The sequence below is a fragment of the Onychomys torridus genome, chromosome 3 (genome assembly GCF_903995425.1).
Source record: "Onychomys torridus chromosome 3, mOncTor1.1, whole genome shotgun sequence".
NCBI lineage: Eukaryota > Metazoa > Chordata > Mammalia > Rodentia > Cricetidae > Onychomys > Onychomys torridus.
In genome coordinates, this window is record NC_050445.1 from 140,717,732 (window position 1) to 140,738,584 (window position 20,853).

Consider the following 20,853-nt stretch of genomic DNA (forward strand, 5'->3'; position numbering starts at 1 on the left):
AGCCCCATTCATAAGAATCTGTGTGGTTGTCTCTATGAAATATGGTCAACTCAACTGTGGACAACTCACTCTACATAAAATTCCACTGAGAGGGCTTTTCATTTTAACAGTCACTATGGGAGGAGACAGATGACCGCACATGTTTACATCATGGGGATGCTGCACACACATAAGGATGCCAGCCATGGGATTGCTTTCTCTCTTCATGCTCCTGTCCTGGATTCCGAAAATATCGACCTTAATTTTGGAATGTGTCTGTTTCCTGCTCTCCTGTGCCATTGGACACACCTGCTTCCTTCCAAACCTCAACATATCATCCCACGTGTGAAGATTTAACACTCGAAGAAAAACTGCAAAGCTTTTTTTCCTGTTTTCTCAACTAGTCAACTGACTTTTTTTCTTGGAATTTGGGATTGGGAAAACAGGAAATTCCTGTGCATTCTGGGAAGGAATTTTCAAAGAGTATTCAAGACAAGACTAGTCAGGCCCAGAAAGGGGCACCATGTAGGCTCTGCAAGGGGAGAAGCAGCCATGGTACCAGAACAGCAGGTTTGGCCCCAGGCCCCAGCCCCTGCAAAAACAGAAACCATGAACTCCACTCCTTCAATTTAACTCTGGATAGAAATGTACCAAAACTAGGGCCAGCCACTCATTTAAGAGGCTAATGACAAGCTGTTCAAAGAGGAAGAAAAGTCTGACACAATGGCTAATGCCTCTAATCCTAGCATTCAGGAGGCGGAGGCAAGAGGATCCTCACAGACTTGAAGCCACCCTCATCTACATAGCAAGTTCCCATCCAGTCAGGATTACATAGTCTACCCCACCCCCACCCCTCCACCACCCTGGGGGGAGATGAAAGGAGAAGTGGGGAGGAGAGGAGAGGAAAGAAGGGTAGAAGAAGAGCTGGTGTGGTAATCCTTCCCCAGCAACTTGGAGAGCAGAGGCAGGATTACAAGTTCAAGGCCTGACAGGCTACAGAGTGCATAAAAGGAAAGAAGAGCAGAGCCTGCTACCTGTACCTTGTGCAATTGTAGCTCCTTGAAGGTGTTTGGCAGAGTTTCACCCCAGAACCCAGAAAGGATAGATCAGTGACGGTATCTGCAAACCCAGAGGTGAGATAGGATAGGGAAGAAAACGGGTATTTCAAGACACTCCTGGGAACATCACTGTCTGGTTATCTGGCATGGCAGGGTCACAGTTGCTGAATCCAAGGGGAAAACAGGAATTCTGTCTTCTCTGCTAGGGTTTTGCGACCTTTTTGCTCCCAGATCAGCAATGGTTAACCGGCCATATTTGCTGTTGATGACAGATAGAGCTCCAGCATCCCCAAAACTTAAGAAGAGAAGAATCTGTGAATCATTAATGTGGTCAGACTGAAGTCAGCGGCTGAAATGACCTTCACATCTCCTGACAGATGACGTTGGAAACAGACCACAGCCACGGAAGTGTGGCCCTCTAAAGAACCTCTGAAATACCAAGTGAGGTTGCAGAAGAAGGCAAGCCAGTCACCAAGCCTGCCCTGCAGGTCAGAGCTGCAGGGGAAGCCAGAGCCTATGAAGCCCTTTGTCACATTAGCAACGTCCATGGGAGAGTTGCAGGCTTCCTCTTAGGAGTAATGAGTAACAGACACCAAAGTTAGGTGCAGGTGCTGTTCCCATAGCCACAGCCGAGAAGGAATAAACACTTCGTAGACAGCTTCCTGAAAGCAGTGGGCAGTGGCAAACCCCATATACTCATGGGGTTTTTTTTTTTCTTATTAAAGATGCAGTGATGATAAAGCTGAATTTTAAAATTAGAAGAAGCAAGAGAAATAACTCAATAATAAATTAGAGAAATTGTAAGAACAAGTTAATTTTCTTTTCTTTCCTCTGTCTCTGTCTCTCTACCTCTGTCTCTGTCTCTCTGTCTCTCTGGTGTGTGTGTGTGTGTGTGTGTGTGTGTGTGTGTGTGTGTGTGTGTGTGTGAGAGAGAGAGAGAGAGAGAGAGAGAGAGAGAGAGAGAGAGAGAGATGTATGGAAATAGGCATGCCCATGATGGGGCAGGTAGGCAGATAGGCTCCAGGGATTAACATATCTTATTCTATAGCTCTCCATCTTGTTTTTTGAGGCAGCTTCCCTCACTGAATCTGGAACTATTTTGGCTCAGATGGCTGGCCAAGAAGCCCCCAGGATCTTTTTGTCTCTTTCCCTAAGCTCTGGGGTTACAAGCATGCACCACCACTCCTGGCTTCTTACGTGAGTTCTGGGGACCCAAACACAGGTTCTTATGAGCCATCTCTTCAGTCCCAATTTATTTTTTTAGTGTTTCTACTTATTTTTGATAATTTTATATAATAGATTTTGATCATATACCCCTCCGCAACTCCTACCAGATTCCTCTACTCACTCAACTTTATGTTCTTTCTTTCTCTTACAAAACAAAATATCTACAAAAAAAGAAAAACAGTGGTGTCTGAGTTGCATTGACTAACTAACTACTCCTGAGCCTGGGGCCAGCCCTGAAGTGTGGTTGATAAACCTACCCATTGCCACTCCATTGAAGAGAACTGATTTTTCCACAGCTATCAGTTTGAATGGACTGAAAGGGACTCTGCACGCACGTCCCCTCCTCCATGCTGGGATTTGGTCTGGCTGGAGCTTGTGCAGGTCTAATGTATGCTGTCACGGTCTCTGTGAGCTCATGTGTGCATCTGCCCCTTTGTGTCTGGAAATGCTGTTTCCTTGAAGTCTCCCACCACCTCTGGCTCTTACAGTCTTTCCCCCCACCACTTCTGAGCCTTAAAAGAGGGATATGATCCTACTCAGGGCTGAGCACTCCAAAGTCTCCTGGTCTCCGCTACCTCTCCCGTTGTGGGTCTCTATGTTAATTACCATCTACTGCAAGAAGACCGTTTCTCAGACTTATCTTGAAGGCAGGTCATTATTGTAGCTTTCAAGCCAACTTATTCAAAATTGTGAATTATTTCTAGAATTTTCCATCTAATGCTTTTGAACCATTTGACCTCAAGAAACCAAATGTGTAGACAACAAAACCACAGAGAGGGAATGACTATCTACAGAGATGGGGCAATTTGTGTTTAAATTTGTTAAAAATCTTTTTATTTTGAAACAATTTCAGGCTTAAAGAAAAGTCCCAGATGGAGCACAAGGAATTCTTGCATATCCTTCACGGTCCATCCATACATGTACCCATGTGTTGCCTCCTTTGTCTTCCTGGTCATTCTTGGCTCCAGCTACCTACCAGTCTAGCTATCATTTATCCCCACACATAAAAATCTCAGAGAGGATCTCCCATTAAAACAGTCAGTGAGTATTTCATAAAATCAACGGTCTTTTATAGACAAGGACCAACCACACTCTGACCAGGAAAAGAGCATTGACACAGCACTACCATCCAAGCAACAAACCCCATTCAAATGCCTCCAGTCACCCGCTGCTCTTCTAGGCAAAGGGGCACACACACACACACACACACACACACACACACACACACACACACATACAGATTCTAGGACTACTGGACACATCATGGTGTCTTCAATCTACTTTGATGTGGAAAGTTTCCCAATCTTTCCTGGGCTTTTTAGGGGTGGGGGACTTTGACATTTTGAAGCGCACATCTTGCTTTGTCATGTCTTTTGGTTTTTGTTTTGCTTTGAGACAGGGTCTTACTATGTTACACTGCCATGTAATATCAACTCACAATCCTCCTGCTTCAGCCTCTTGAGTATGGGATTACAGACTGCACGCACCCCCTCATCCCACCAGACTATCTTAGATAACAGCCCTCAATTGTGGTTTAATGTTTCCTCAAGATTCCTGAGGCTCTGTATTCTGGGTTCCTGCTGCTGGGAGGCATATGATGCCCACCTGTGCAGCCACTGCTGATGCTAACTGGTTACTGAGTTAAGGTCTGCCAGGCTTCTCCCTATGCTCCCTCTGCAGTTAATGCATACCTTCTGGGCAGCTACTCTGTCACCATACACACGTAGCCTGCCTGTTAGCACTCGCTAGTTTTTGTCATTGATAATGATTCTTGCCTGAGACAATTCCAGCTATGGCGGGTGCCAGATGGTGACTTTCTAATTCATAATCATTTCAATATTAATTAGCTGGCATTCTACCGTGAAAGGAGTGCTCCCTTCTCATTCATGCATTCATTCGAAATGACTTGTGGGTTTTTATATTATTCTGTGGCATCATCTATTGCTAAATTGACTTTAATGTTTGATGGACTCTCATGCTCACACAGTCCCTAACATTGCCAGTGGGGACTCCTTCAATCTGGCCACTATGATTTGCGACAGCTCATCCTTCCTTGAGCAATTTTTTTTTTTACTTCCAACACAGGAATGTGTCCTAGGAGCAGCCAAAAATTAACGATCTCCCCTAAGAAGCCCAAATTTCCTCATTCATTCTATTGGAAAAATATTTAGAAGCCAGATCTAAGCTGGGTGTCGCGGTCCACAGCTGTAGTTCTAGTGCCTGGGAGTTTAAAGCAAGAAGATCAGCAGTTCAAGGCCACCCTTGACTATATAACGAGTTTAAGGCCAGCCTAGACCACATGAGCCTTTGTCTTAGAACAAACAACAACTAACACACATGTGCACACGCAAGTTTAAGGGAAGTTAAACAAACAATAAAAATAGAAGAGATGTGAGATCATTTTTTGTTTACAACCCATTTGAGATTTTTGTCTCTGATTTTATGTGATTTAATTTTGAAAATTTAATTTTGAAACATTGCTCTAAATGTCAAAGCTACATAAACATCTATTTAGAGGAGTGTTGCCCTGGACACACGAGCCTTCTCTCCTGGTTCTAGCCCCAGTTCTTTACACGGCATTCCCAGCCACCACCCATCACCGCCATCTCTCATTAGTTTCTCCCTCAGTCTTCTTAGTTTGATTTTTTTCTCCCCATTATTTTCTATACAAGATTTTGCTGCATAGCTCAAACTGGCTGCAAACTCACAATCCTTCTGCCTCACCCTCTCGGGTGCTGGGATTACTATTATGAGCCTCCACCTCCAGCTTTAGACGTTTTTGTTTTGTTTTTGTTGTGTAGAAATGAACACTACACGTCCCCCTTCATTTTTACCAAAAGATATCTGCTCCTCCCTCCATATCCATCACAGATGTGGCTTGCTGATGTTTGCAGCTGTACAGCCAGCCCCCTGCGTGGATGTCTCTGACTACTCTGATGTTCAAGCATGCGGTTCACCTCCAACATTTTTCACTCAGAATCAATGCTATAAGAGATTACTTTGTGCATGAATATGTTCTTACTCTTTTTCCTTTACATTTGTTTTTATATCTCACGTATGTGTGCTGCATCTAGTATTTTTGTGTGTGCACACATGTGTGGATGGGTCATAGGACAACTTTTAAAAATCAGTTCTCTCCTTCCACTGTGTAGCTTCCTGGGAACAAACTGAAGTTGTCAGCTTGGCAGCAAATGCCTTTACCCTCTGAGCTGCCTTGGCAGTCCATTTTCATGATCTTGGAGGTAAATTTCTAGAGGTGGAATTCTTGGCACAAAGAGAAAATGCACATATACTATGTTTAGATCTTGCCAATTAGACCACAGGGAAGCTGGCACCAGTTTGAAACCCTGTCACAGATGTGTGAGATGACCTGCTTCCCACATCCCTGCCCACAGAATGTACTGTGTACTATTTGCTGTTCACCAACTTGAGTGGAAAGTTACCTCTGTGCACCTTCAGCTGGCTCCCCACTGGGAATGGAGTCACAAGCTTTTCCATGCATCTGAAGCTACTCTGTCTTTGGCCGCACTGCAGGAGACTCCAGGAGCCTACAGCACACACACAGGATCCTCCTCCTTCTATGTGACCATGCCACAGCAGGAGAGACGGGCCATCCAGAGGCCCCACACTGAGGATGTGGTATAGGGGTTTGAGAAAGTCACTTGTATGTCTGCTGCCTCTTTCGAGACAGTCCAGACAGGGAGGGAATTGAGGCCACCTGGGTAGCTGTCAGACTTAGGAAGAGTATCCAGCCTGTCACATGGCCCAGCCCACGACTGTCTAGGGAGGGGAGCAGATGACCAGAGAGGAGGTGTGGGCCAGGTAGTGGTAGTAGCTGTTGGAATGAAGGCTAAACAACGTTGGTGGAAATCAAAGATAAACGTTCATCCCTCTCACTGTCTCCACAGTGCAGCCAGATGATGCTGGCTATTTTGAGAAGTTCCCAGAATGGCGCTTGATGCATATCACGATCTCTCGAGGCAAGCTGGGGACGAGGCTTCAGAGTTTCCGCCACTCTCCCCGGCAGACACTCTGACATGTGCTCAAGCCTCCCCTCTGTGAGCTGCATGCTGAAGGCACAGTAGACAAACAGATGTCTGTCTCTCATCCTCTCCCAATATGAAAGCACTGTGGCTAGACACCATTCCAGTCCGAGGAACAGGGCCCTCCAAATCCAAATCTCTGGGGCTCGCTGGCTACGAGTGGTCCCAGTTTCTGCCTATATGCTGTATTTTCCATGTTTGTTGGGTACAGTTCTCTAACACAAGCCTGTAGGTACGTGAGGGGTCTCTCTTGATCTCCAGACACCGTGCAGTATCCCTGTTTTTGATGGATTTTCCCTAGATGGAAGAGACAAAGGCGAGGTGTTTATGTGTCTTCTTAGGCAGCACAGCCCCTCGCTCAGCTGGGTGGTCAGATTTACTCTGCAGAGTTCCTCAGTCCTCTCTCAGAGGAGACAGAAGCAAAGAGTAGAGTTAGCCTGCCTACAGCTGTGTGTACAAGCTTCGCAGAGATGGTGTCTCGCAGGGGTAAAAGGGCAGCCCTGCACTCCGCTGGGCATCGCGGCTGCATCCTGCAGGGCACCCCTTGTCACTTGCCCTTCGTTGAACTCCTCCACCCTGGAGCCCACCAAACCCTCAGAACCACGCTTCCTTGTTGTCTCCCTCCCTCTTCACAGAAGGAGGCATAGAGCAGAAATCACACAGGAACCTCAGCACATTTACCTCACCCCTCTGAGTGGTACCCTCCCATCATGTTATTGGGCCTTACTGCAGAACTGAGGCAGAGTCCTCACTTCCCAGAGACACACCACAGGACTGTGGGCAACTCCCATAACCTTTCTGAGTCTGATTTCCACATCTCTAAAACTGGGCTTAGAAGTAATGTGAAGGCTGGAATTGGGGTCACTGTCCCTTGAGTGACCAGATAGAAGAAAGTTGTATGATAGATCTAAGTCCACCTCTGTGTACTCCTTCCCTGTTCTGTCTGGGAGGAAAGAAGGGAAGGGAAGGGAAGGAAGGGAGGGAAGGAAGGAAGGGAGGGAGGGAAGAGAAGCTGGTCCTTCTTTTTCTCATACAGTCTCTCACCCCACCCAGTTCCTTCCTTGTCATGGCCACAGCTGAGCAATGGGGAAGCTTGCCGTCTGCAGGCAGGACCTGCTCTCTGGACCCCACCCTTTGCATTCCTCACCTTCCCAAGGGAGTTCTCTCCTCCACACTCCCACATCCTGTGGGTGCCGCCTCGTGCACTCCTCAGCCATGGTGCCCTCCACTCCTCCTACCGCCTCCAGAAGCCCTCTCTGGGTCTTGTGCTGCCACCTTGACCTTCACCCAGCCTCCTCTGTTTACTCTGGACACCAGGCTCCTCACAGGACTATCCATGTGTATCAAGACCTAGACTCTCCTGAAAGGTTCATTCTCAGTCATGGACACTGCTCCCTTGTGCTGCTCAGAGGTCACAGCCTCCTCTGAAGGACTCAAGACTCAGAATCATGAGAGTAAAAGCAAACAGAGGGACTATCTAACCATATCTGCCTCTCAGTTCATTGGAACGTTTTTTAGTAGAATAATTTGTCAGTGGGGCCTACAAAATAAATAAGGTATAGTAGAGACTGGGCATCCAATCAAATACCATCTTTATATCTGAAAGTTCCTGCTTCTAGACCTAACGTGGATAGGAAAGGATTGGAGAGAAGGAGCTGATGCAAATGAATTTAGCATTATGTAAGAAGCCAGGAGCCACCCAGTCACCTTCCCCTTTAACTTGTAGAGTTCTTGTCAGAGAGGCCATATAAACAGACCTGGCCTCAGCCTCCGAGTGGCAGACATAATGTCCTGTTGTCCTGCAGGCCAGGCCTCCCACTGAAATAAAAATATCTCTTCTTTCATCAACCTCAATGAGTAGGGGACTCGATGGCTTATCTTCTCATTGTCGACCTGAACTGGTTTTGGAATCACCCAGGAGACACACTCTTGGGTGTTAAAGTTAACTGAGGAAGAAAAACTCATGCTAAATTTGGATGGCGCCATCCCATGAGCTGGGATCTGAGGCTGAATAAATAGGAAAAAAGGAGAGAGCAGCATTCACCAGCTTCCTGCATTAGCGTGCCTTCTCATGGAAGACTGTGTCCCCCAATGAGACAAAACACACCCTTTCTGCCTTAAGTTGTATTTGTCAAACATTTTGTCACAATGCCCAAAAAAGTCACTAATACAGCTGTCTTCCAAAATTCTCTTGGGAAGACCACTTTCCACGTCTGAATAATTATTTCTTTAGAATAAACAGTATCTTTAATTCCAGGAGCTTTGCCATAAAATGTGGCATTAAGGAAACCAAACACATTCCCAAAGATTCTGTATCTATTTGCTACCAGGAGGAATTGTGCTATGTTTAAGATAAGTCAACATCTTTACTAATGAACATTGTGATGCCAATTTTAAGATGTGTCATGGAATAATTGAATTTGTGACTTCATGTTGAGATTGTACTTTGTAAACACTTAGGAAATTAAGGATCATTAAATTTAAAGTTAAATACTGGGAGTGATTTATGAACATAGTCTTCAGTGGGTAAGGAAATTCAATTTATTAAACCATAAAAATTCCTGATACAATTAATGGTTCAGCATTGTTAGGCTTGTGCATGAAGTAACAAGTCCATTAAGATTTAAAATCCCACAGGTACACTCAACTTGCCACATGCTGGGCCTGGTGACTGCATTGACTAGAGAAGCCATGACAGACCAAGGCAGCCTGCTCTTGCAGGGCAGGCAAAACCGCTGGCCTGGCAGGAAGTCCTTCCCTGCTCCTGTGTCCCACCCTTGATCTCAGAACCATTTCCCCAGCCACTCCTCAGTATCACTAGGGTCTGGAATGCCCCTCAAGGACCTGTGTGTTAAGGCCTTGTCCCTCAGTGTGGCACTACTGGGAGGTTGTAGAAACTACATATAGGTCTTCAGTTATTGGGACACGACCTCAAAGGGGGTCATGAGAGCCCAAGCCCTTCCTCTTTCCCTTCTGCTCCTTGGTTCATGATCTCAGTATGTTTTGATTCACCATGTGCTCCCACCATGATGTGCTGACTCACTCCAGGCCTCAAACCATGAGGACAATTGATGGGAGATAGACGGGGCGAACATAGGAACTGATTATCTCTGATAAGACTCTTCCACTTAGGGAAGGCAGCATAACCCTGTCTCCTAGCTCACCTCTCCAAGCTGATGCCCCAAGTGGGACAACCTTGCACTTGGTCCTCAACCACTTGCCAAATGCCTGCCATGTTCCAGATGTTGTCACCACAGAATGACAGACACCAGACAAAACCCAGCCATAAGGCCATAGCTCTGTGAGGCCAGGCATGGTAGAGCACACCTATAATCCCAGCATCTGGAGGCTGAGATTTGTAAGTCCTAAATCCACAGAGTGAAAATCTGTGTCAAAAAAGCAAAGTTCAAGTAAACATTATTCTAAGAGACAATGAGACAAGGATTCAAGGAATCCTAGGAGGGGCTGGAGAGATGGCTCAGAGGTTAAGAGCACCGACTGCTCTTCCAGAGGTCCTGAGTTCAATTCCCAGCATCCACATGATAGCTCATAACCATCTGTAATGAGATCTGGTGCCCTCTTCTGGCCTGCATGCATACATGCAGGTGAAGCACAGTATACAAGGAAAGACTGCCTGGACCCAGAGGAACACTTTCCGGTCCTGGTGAGGAGAGACTGGAGAGAATGATGCTCACATAGGGCTTATAGGAGTCTGGCCACTCATTGTCATTAGAGCTGAGAGTGTTCCTCCTCACCCCCCTCCTTTTTTTTCCACACCCCTTCCTCCCCTTCCTCTCCCTCCTCCTTAATCAATATTGTATAGTTCAGGGAGATTGCAAAACCTCTGAACTTATTTTGTACATATTTTTTCCCTGAAGGGATCTCCAGAGCTAATGGCAAATTCTTAAAAACAAAACAAAGCCAGTCATGTTTGTTCTATCCTAGGTCTCTGGGCCATCCAGCTTCTGGGTCCTGGTGCTCCAGGCAGTGTTGCGGGTGGGCCCACTCTCATGGCATGGGTCTCAGGCTAGACCAGCCATAGGTTGGCCACTCACACAATCTCTGTGCCATCCTACCCCAGCACATCTCATAGGCAGGACAGACTCAAACATGACTGGAGAAAAAGTGTCAATGTAATGATGCCTAATGGTACTCTGCTAGACTCATAGATTGGTGCCTAGTCCAATAGTGATCAGAGAGGCTTCATCCAGCAGTTGATAGAAACCACAGTCAATGCAGAGACCCACAGTCAAACATTAGACCAAGCTCAGAGAATCCTGCTGAAGAGAAGGAGGACCGATTATAGGAGCCAGACGGTCAAGGACATCGCAAGAAAACCCACAGAATCAACTAACCTGGGTTCATAGGAGCACACAGAGACCAAACAACAACCAGGAAGCCTGCATGAGACTGACCTAGGCCCTTTGCATACATGTGATGGATATATAGTTTGGTCTTCTTGCAGGATTCCTAACAGTGGGAGTAGGGGCTGTCTCTGACTCTTTCCCTGTATTTTGGGACCCTATTCCTCACACTGGGTCGCCTTGCCCAGACTTAATAAAAAGGGAGGAGCTTAGTCTTACTGCAGCTTGATATGTCGTGTTTTGTTGACATCCACAGGAGGCCTGCACCTTTTCCGAACAGAAACAAGGAGGAGTGGATGGCAGGGGAGAACAGTAAGGGAGAGGGACTGGGAGCAGAGGAAGGAGGGGAAACGTCAGTCAGGATGTAGATAGATAGATAGATAGATAGATAGATAGATAGATAGATGGATGGATGGATGGATGGATGGATGGATGGATGGATGGATGGATGGATAGATAGATAAGTAAATAAATAAAACCACTTTGGCTTTAAGAAGTTATTTGTGGACCTGGAGAGATGCTCAGCCCCCGCTGCTCTTTGCAGAAATCCAGAATTTGGTCCCCAGCACCTCACAACCCCTTGGACCTTTAGCTCCAGAGGGGCTGAAACATACTAATAAATTAAAATAAAATAAATGTAAAGAAATAAGTTTTTAAAAGTCATTTGCTAGCTGGGCATGGAGGTTCATGCACATAACTCCAGCTCTCAGGACACTGAGACAAAAGGATCTTGAGTTCTGTGCTAGCCTGGGCTACAGAGTAAGAATGTCTAAATAAAAAAGTCCATGTTTTTCAAAATGTAGCCCCTGAGCCTGATGAAGTAGGCAGGTGTTCAGAAATATGATCACAGACAGGTTGGCATCTTCCCCACAGGACATCGTGGTCCTACCCAAGTAGTCTAAGACACAAGCCTTTGAAGCATCCTGCACACAGAGAAACTTCACACATAGGCTGTGGTCAGTAAGGTTCCTCATGTTACTGTCACAGGCCTTCTGGCAAATTTTCTCCACCCTGTGCTGGTCATTTGATGCTGAAGTCAAAGGAGGAGCTTTGATTGTTCTTTGAGACAGGGTCTCAGGGTGTAGGCATAGAACTCACCGTGCAGACCAAGCTGGCCTTGAACTCTTGGTGATCCTCCTGCTTCTGCCTCCTGAGTGCTAGCATCATAGGTGTGCACTCAACTGAAGGAGGGGCTTTTACATGTTCCCACCTAGTGCTCCCAAGTTTGATACTTATTCCTAATAAAATTAAAGGCAGTGACTCATATGTATCAAATCTTCCCGTTTGTTGGGCATGTGCCAAATGCTTGTCACATGCTATCTCACTTAATCCCATAAAGTAGACATTTACTGTCTCCGTTTTATATATAAGGAAAACTAGCTACAGATAGGGTAGGGAACTTTCTAAAAGTAACAAGAGCAGGTTGAACCATAGCAATCTGAAGTAGTTTTTTCTCTTAATCACTCCTCTATTCAGGAGACCCAGTTCCATAGCCAGTACCATTGACGCAAAACATTCTGTTGTCTTAAGGAAGTACCACTGCCATGTAACCTTCGTGAAGTGCCATTCTGGTGGATCAGCAACTATTAGCCATGAGGCAACAACACACAGCAAGAAGATGGGGACACAGCAAATCCTGAGATGACTGTTAGGGTGTTTTGTTGGTGTGTGTGTGTGTGTGTGTGTGTGTGTGTGTGTGTGTGTGTGTGTGTGTGGTTTTCTCCCTACATACTAGCATAGAAAATCATTTTTGTAAAGCACTGTAGATTACAGCCAAACCTGAACCTTTCAGGCAGTGTTTGGATAACTGCCCTTTCAAACCCAAACAACTCACCTGCTGAAAGTCCCAATAGATGTGTTCTCCTCTTTTCGATGCCTCAGAACACAGCTCTAATGTGGGTTTTTCCCCACGGCCAGAGTCCGTCAGGCAGTATTGCTCATTGATGTCTTCTTTTGCAATTAGTTCCCCCACGTAGAATTCTCCAGAAAGGAGGTAGTACACATTCTACAAGAGAGCAAGGACACCATGCTGGGCCCAGTGAGCAGGGAGGCCTCAGCCATTAAATTGTATGCTAGAAAACCTAGCTACAGAGAGGGTTGAGAACATTCTAAAAGTGCCTAGGACAGGATTTGAGCTCAAGCCCTCTGGAGCCACAATAGTCTTAAGTATTCTTCCTTCTCAAGCACCCTTCCGTGTTCAGGAGACCCAACTTCACAGCCAGTTCCAGGTGGTAGTTTTCTCCCTAGACAGTGCCATAGAAACTTCAGGAACTCGGGGAAGACATGAGGATGGGTGACCTAGGCCTGGGGAGAGCATGAACATCCTGGGACATGAGTCTCACTGCCTTTCTCACCAGCCTGAGCACATTCTAGCAAGAAGAGCAGACAGGGACACTCAGCCCACCCTCCTTCCCACAAGGGCTCTATGATGGGTTATAGCATGTCCCCAGAGGCTCATAGGTTGGATGGTTGGTGATCAGCGGGTGGATCCAATCACTGAGAGCTGACTGGGTTTTGGGCATGCCAACCTAATCAATGGATTCATCATCTCCTTGGTGGATTCCTAATTTGATGACATTGTTGCGGGGGAGGACTAGTCAGAGGAGGCTATTAGAACATGTTCTAAGGATTACATCTTGTTCCTGATCTCTCCCCCACCCTTCCTATGCTTGCACCCCTGCTAGCAACTTTGATATGATGTTCTGCCTCACCAAAGGCCCACAACTTGGAGCCATGCAACCATGGCCTGGAACCTTGAGCCAAAATAAATCTTTTGACCCTAAGTTGTTGATCACGGGTATTCTCCCATAGCAACAAAGAGCTGATGAACATGGATCTAAAAGAATCATGGCTGGTATGGGTGGTGGATGGGACTTATCTTTGAAGAATTATCTCAACTCAAGTGAAGAACTATCAACAGAAGCACACGTGATGTTGGTCACCCAAGTGATGCTGATCCTAGGGAAGCAGCTTGCCTTCAAATTCCCAACCTGACATAGACCTTCAGTCAGCTTGGATGAGTCTTTGTGGATCAGGTTTCCAATAGTTCTGTGGCTATTACCTCTACCAAGTGCCCCCTGAAAGTTCTTTGCAAGGACAACGTAAGTAAAAAGCCAGCTGGCAATGTAGCTCATGGGTAAAGTGCCTGATTAGCATGCAGGAAGCTCTGGGTGTGATCACTGGCACTGCATAACTGGGTGGGCTGGCAAGCACCTGTAGATGCAGCACTTGGAATGAGGTGGATGGCAGCAGACACACCAAGATTTGGGGGTGCCAAAGCTGGAGATGTGGCTCAGCAGTTTTAGGATTGCTGGATATTCTTGTAAAGGACCTCAGTTCTGCTCCCAGCACCCACGTGGTGGTTCATAACTGTCTGTAACTCCAGTTACAAGGGATCCTATGCCCTCTTCTGACCTCTGTGGACACTGGGCACCAGGCACTCACGCAATGCACCTACATGCATCTAGGCAAAACACTCATACACATAAAGTAAATATATCTTTAGATACATTTTTAAGAAGCAAAGTAAGATAATATATGTCTGTAGTCTCAATAACAAAGTTCCCTAAGAACACCCTCCCACTTGGCACCATCACATCTAGCCCAACTAGCACAGGGATCCCCTTCTCCCTCCCTTCTCTTCCAGCTTCCTTCTGCAGGAATGTAGATGGGATTGCTTGTCCAGTTTCCAAGGCACATCAGAATGGATAGCAGAGCCACAAGTTTAGAGGATAATAAGTGATGGGGGAGGCTGCCAATAAAACTGTCACCCGGAGAATGAATGTCATCCTAGAGCTCTCCTGCCTGTCCTCCCTGCCCCTGTGGGCCTGGCTGTCACTACTGAACTTTTAGGATGAACGGTACATGCTTACACATTACCCAGAATGCTCATCTCCTGCCTTCCCCTTCCTCTAACAGTAAGGAAACGCTAACTTGTGGCACAGGTTCTCTGAGCCAGTACAGACCTACAACCCTGGCAGGGATGCCAGTAGGAGATACCTGTTCACTGAGCTCACGGCAAGGTTTCATTTTGGGAGAATTGCCTGAAACAGGTCCTCGGTCCAGGCAAACACTTTCATCCAGTGAATTTTTCATCTAAAGGAGAAAACACAACCACACTGTTGGATAGGATCATAGAAAGAAGATACCTCAGGCCCTGTATTTTTTGGTTTGGGTTTTGGTTATACCATGGGATGACAGAAAACACTACCAGCAGAGGGCGATATGCTCCAGCCCAGTTCAGAGGCATGAAGTCAAAGGCTGGATGAGGAGCTAAGCGGGTCAAGGGAAGGATGCAGAGGTGGAGGAGAAAAAGAACAAGGTGTTGGGAAGAATGAGAAGAAAGGAAGCCTCTCAGGAGCAAGAAGAAAGAGGAGCAGTTGAAGGGGGCAGGGTGGATTCAGGGGGGCAGTTGAAGGGAGCTTGGGCAGGGTGGATTTGGGACAATTCCTTGACTGCTTTGAGCCTTATTTTTTTTTACAACGAAACAGTTCAAATCTGAGCTGTACATTTCCAACACATACTCTTCCATAGCAGACGATGTTGGGGAGTGGCTTCAGGAGTGGGTAGATATTTTTCAGGTACCAGTCAAAGGATTTGCATTTCAGTTTCTTCTGGAGTGCCCTTCTGGAAGAAATATCTCCATAGTCAATTCCAGAATTCTGAAGAGAAAATACAGGTGGTATGAGTTCATTAGACTTCAAAACAGCCTTGACTCCATTGGTTCCTGTGGACCGTGTGGGCACTGGCTCTTTCCTTAGAACTTAGAGATGACTTTGATCTCTTATATTCACAGGGAAAGCAGAAGCCTGGAGCCCTAGGCACCCTGGCTGGCTTATTATCCTGACAGATCCTGTGTGGGGTACACTCAAGCTGATTTCTCATGACTCTCCCCTTTTGAGATGCCTCTGGTATCAAAAGGATATAAAATACAATGGCCAGAAAATGCTTAAACAAAACTTCTGGTACCAAGATTCAAACTGTGAAGGGAACTTTGTGGAAGTGGTGTTTGTGAGGAACCACTGTGAAGGAATACTAAGGGAGACAGATAGAGAAGGAAATGCAGAAAGTGTGTATCTATCATCTTCCCAGAATTCTTGTAAGGTCTGTTTCTGATGGTACTTAGTTCATTGGTTTAGGAAACTTCCTTTATGGCTTCCTTTATGACACTACGACATTGCTGAGATAGAAAGCTAAGGATGATGGGGGGTGGCGCTCATTTGCCCACCACACTGCTGGAACCCCTGAACACCAGAAGACTTTCTCTCCCAACAGGGAGCTAACTGCAGGAGCCTGTGAAAACACTTTCATGACTTTGAACTCTGAAGGAGGCTCCGGAATTTCTGCTCATTTTTATCTTCTCCTGATCTACTGGTTCCTGAGTCCCACCTTGCTCCTGATCTCTAGGCTTTTCCCTCTAGGCTAATTCCACAGCCTCTCACTGCCCAGACTCCCTGCTCTCTGGCGACTCCCTGAGCTTATCCAGTGATGGAAGAGGAGTTTGTCAATGAGGTGACTGGTCTCTGTGAATCAAGCATGCCTCAACAAACAGGATCCAGAGGTCAGGGAGAGGAGACAGCACAGTAGCCTGGGGAAAGTGGGCTCAGTTCAGAGCACCCCCCATACATGTGAATCCAGCAACACTAGTGTCTCCTCCATTCATCCATGCCACCTGCCCTATCCGTGCCCTCTTAAGAGAACAAATGCCTAGCCTGAGTATGTTGCTTTGTTGGTAGAATGCTTGCCTAGAATGCATGAAGCCCTGGGTTCGATCCCCAGCACTGCATGAAACCAAGTATGGAGGTACATGCTTATAATCCCAGCCCTTAGGGAAGTGGAAGTAGGGGAGTCAGAAACCCAGGGTCATCCTCAGCTACAGAGCAAGTTCAAAGCCATCCAGGGCTACATAAGTCCCTGTTGTAGGGGAAGATGGAGGACAAAAAGGCCCTGTGTTTGACCCTTCTCCGTATGAAATGAAGAACATGGAATCTGGAAGGCAGACATATCTGGGTTTTGTCTCTGCTCCTCACTGTCTGGACTAGTGTTAGCTTCAAAAATTTCTTTCCAACTCACTTTGTGCCCGGGCTTCCTCATCCATAAAACTACCCTGTAGGTGCACGCTGATGGTTAAAGAATTCATACATGAGCCAGGATGCTGGCTCAGACCTATATTTCTCCACACTGAAGAAGCTGAGGCAGGATTGCCATGAGCTCTAAACCAGCCTGAGATACTGTGAAGATGCCATCTTTAAAAAAAAAACCAAAGGAGAAAAATGAATACATCAAACAGTATCTGGACACAGTGTTATACGTACATACATACAACTGCTGTTGTATGGGAACTGCTGTCACACTGCGGACCGTACCTTAATCCATCAAGCCCAGGACACTGTGTTTGTCCCACAGCTTCTCATTCCCCACCATCACTGCTACCTCCTCTTCCTTCCTTTTCCCTTCTGTTCAATCCATGACCAACCTTGAGAGGAATGTTCCAGGCCAAGTAGACCATGTATTTGTGTTTGTCCATCCAGGTTTCCGCCACTCGTAGAGCGTTCCGCCGCAAGGGAATATCTAGGTCCATGGCGTAGGGTTTGTAGTATCTCCCTAGGTGAGCGATCCGGGAGCAGGGTAAGACCTCAATCTTCCCTCCACACTGCCACACCTGCAGGAGAGCGACAATGCCACCTTCCCTCAATACCACGACCCTACAGCCAATGAACTGACAAAGATCCTTCTTTCTTTTTGGCTTTTCAAGACAGAGTTTCTCTGTGTAACAGCTCTGGCTGTCCTGGAACTCTCTTTGTAGACCAGACTGGCCTTGAACTCACAGAGATTCTCCTGCCTCTGCTTCCCAAGTGCTGGGATTAAAGGTGTGCGCTATCGCCGCCCAGCAAGACCCTCCTCCCCTTTTGATTCAGGGTCTCATCCTGTAGCTCAAGTTGGCCTACTCAGCCTAAACTGGCCTCACTGCAATCTTCCTGCCTTAGTTCCTTAAGTGCTGGGATTAGGAACATGAGCCACCACAATCAGCTTGGAAACCTTAGTCTTCCCACTCCCACCGCAATGGCACCTCCCCAACTTCTTATATAAATTGACCTAGCCTGTCAGACTGCTTCTCTCTGGTGTCAAACAGCTCTGTCAATCTGACCTCCTTCCAGAAGTTCTCCTGAAAGGCTCAGAGAAGGGACCGCCTCTGTTACTCAGAACAAGGAAGCCCAAGACACCTGAGGCACCACTCTAGTTAGCCAGCTTCCCATAATCCTTTTCTACTAGCATGCCAGATACACATCTGTAGGGTGGGCAGATGCCAGTAGCCTCCTTGGTCCTTCCTCCCGGGGTCAGCACCCTCCCCCAACCCTTTATTCTTGAGTATGGACCTGCCACCTTCCCACCAACAAACCATGGCAGAGACAACAGAGTGCTTTTGAATCTGTGTGTGGTTATGTGATAAAACACAGCAATACCCATTTTGCTAGAAGATAGAATCTTTTGTTAGCTTTGAAAAAGCAAGCCTCTGTGGGATAAGCTACCAAACAGGGAGGGACACTTGACCAGAAACCAAGTGCCAGTCAGGAAAAAACAAAACAAAACAAACAAACAAACAAAACAAAGAAACATCGAATGTTGCCTCAGTTGGTATTAACACTATCAATGTCCTGTGACCTTAAAAGCAAGTCCTTCCCCAGTTCAGCCTAAGTGAGAGCCCAATACCAACTGAATATTGGTTTCCAGCCTTGCATAGACCCCTGATCACAGACTTGATGAGTTTATAGGCACATCTTGCTAGATGTGATGATGTGCACCTATAAGCTCAGCCCTCGGCAGACAGAGCAGGAGTATTGTATGTTCAAGAACACACAGCCTGGTCTACATAGCAAGTTGTAAGCCAGCCAAGGCCACAAAATGAGGCCCTGTCTAGAGGGGAAAGACATGAGAAGAGAAGGAAAGGAAAGGGGGGACAAAAGGAGGGAAGACACAGTGCAAGACCTTCAGGACCTCCTGGCTCAGGTCTGTGTAGACCAAAGTTTCTCGGTCCTGCCTGGCCCTGCCCAGGCAGCAGCTGTTTTTAGAAAATAATCACCCAATGATCATGGCATCACAGGTCTGCTGGCATGCTGTTCCTTGGGCAGTGGGGGCTGGCATCTCTCAACTCCGCCCTTCTTTCTCCTGTATTCAGTTTGGCTTTCCCACCGAGCTACATTCTGCTCTGCCATAGGCCCAAGCAGCTTTATTTATTAACCAATGTTAGCAACACATATTCATAGCATACAGAAGACTAGATAATTATAATTATAGTTCTCCTTAGTTATGATAAAAGGTAAATTAGATATAAAACTTTAGACTCACAAAGACAAGGTAGATGATAGAATATTTTCTTTAATTTTGCTAAATACAAATAGACTAGATATTGTAACTGTAATTCTTGCTTGATAACTGTTTTGTTATATGTAATTTTACTATGTTAAAATGAAAACTTTCCTTGTTGATCAGACAGAAAAGGGGAAGTGCTGTGGGGTGGCCTTTCTATATGCTGTGACTATGTGCTGCTACCATTGGTTAATAAAGAAGCTGCTCTGGCCTATGACAAAACAAGTTATAGCCAGCAGGGAGAAGAAAGGCAGAGTTGAGCAGATGTCAGCCCCTTGCCCAAGAAGCAACATGCTGACAGACCTGTAACAACACAGCCACATGGCAATAGACTAATAGAAATGGGTTAATTTAAGATGAAAGAGATGGCTAGCAAGAAGCCTGAGCCATAGACCAAACAGTTTGTAATTAATATTAAGCCTCTGAGTGATTCTTTTATAAAAATGGATGCTGCCCAGGCAGGACCAGGCAGGACCGAGAAACTTCAGGCTACAGGTCTGTCATTCCAGTTACCACAGAGGCTGAGGGAAACTGGAAATTCAAAGCTTATCTGAACTACAGAGTCTATTCAAGGCCAGCCTGAGCAATTTAGCGGATCGCATCTCAAGGCCGAACGTAAAAGGAGGTCTGGGAATAGCTCAGTAGTAATGAGTCCTCAGTACTTAAGGAAAAAGGAAAGAATGTATCTGGTCTAAGATACCTGATTTGAAAGGATACATCACTAACTTATGCACTTCTTCCCCATATTTCCACGACTTGTGATCTGATGGAGCACCAGCTCACTCACTGAATATATGTGCTTATATTTGGCTTTGAAAACATGAGTTTTTTAAATATTTATTTTCTTGTTTAAATGATATGCGTGTGCCTTGGGGGGGGTGGTGGTATGTGTATGTGAATACAGATACCCACAGGAGCTAGAAAAGGACATCAGATCCCCTGGAGATGGAGTTAAAAGTTGTTGTGAGCTGCCTGCCCTGGGTGCTGGGAATCAAAAGCTCTGGTTGTCTGTAAGCACAACACGTCCTCTTAACCACTGAGCCATTTCTTCAATCCCCCAAAATACGGTTTTGGTGGCAGTGGATAAAAGGATTTTCTCATCCTACTGGGCCGCTATCATATTTCCTGTGTCTTTTCTTCACCATGACCTCAAAGGGTGGCAATTTCTGGCAAAATTCTGGCAAGTTGCTCCAATTTGGGTTGGCAACCTGCTGCACCCTTCCCTGACCCAAGAGCTGTTGGCCCGCACCTGCCAATTCAGTTAGCATTGCAGAAGTGATAGAAGACCAAACCTGAGGATTCAGTCTTATTAAGTGACAACATTCAAAATTGGTGACCCCTCTCCTACCCCTTCATCTCTTGACCCACGGAGGAGTTTCTCCTAAATAGTCAGGCTTGGAGTCAGACTGGCCTGTGTTCACATCCTGACTCCTCATCTGGCTGGTTAGACAAAACACCCCCTTCCCTGAGCTTCAGCTTACTCACATACAGAAAGAGGCAGCCACCACCTGGGCTGCTGGGAGAACTCAAGGACAGACCAAGTGCCTGCTACAGCAGTGAGTACCTACTACATGGTGTCAAAAGTGTGTCTTTTCCTCCAAGTCCTTCTCTGTCTCCCCTCATCAGAGCAGATTGTGTAGATGTCATAGCCTAATCCAATTTGTTTCTGGTTTTGTTTTTTTCCATTCAATCATTTAAAAATTCAAATCCAAATACTGGGGCCTGGAGAAACGGCTTAGTGGTCTAGACAACTGGTTCACATCCCAGATGTCCTAGGTTAGATTCCAAGCACCACATGATTCCAAGGGTATCTGA

The 20,853-nt window shown here is 46.2% G+C and overlaps 1 protein-coding gene across 1 annotated transcript in view; it reads right to left on the minus strand.

Moving 5' to 3' along the window:
* Positions 1-6,460: 6,460 nt before the first annotated feature.
* Galnt8 (polypeptide N-acetylgalactosaminyltransferase 8) overlaps positions 6,461-20,853 on the minus strand; it is a 31,290-nt gene continuing 16,897 nt past the window's right edge. The window contains exons 7-11 of the mRNA XM_036181955.1: positions 17,147-17,332; positions 15,195-15,332; positions 14,671-14,766; positions 12,506-12,676; positions 6,461-6,604 (exon numbers count right to left, since the gene is read on the minus strand). Of these exons, the coding sequence (XP_036037848.1) occupies positions 6,461-6,604; positions 12,506-12,676; positions 14,671-14,766; positions 15,195-15,332; positions 17,147-17,332 (735 nt within the window). The remainder of the gene's footprint in view (positions 6,605-12,505; positions 12,677-14,670; positions 14,767-15,194; positions 15,333-17,146; positions 17,333-20,853) is intronic.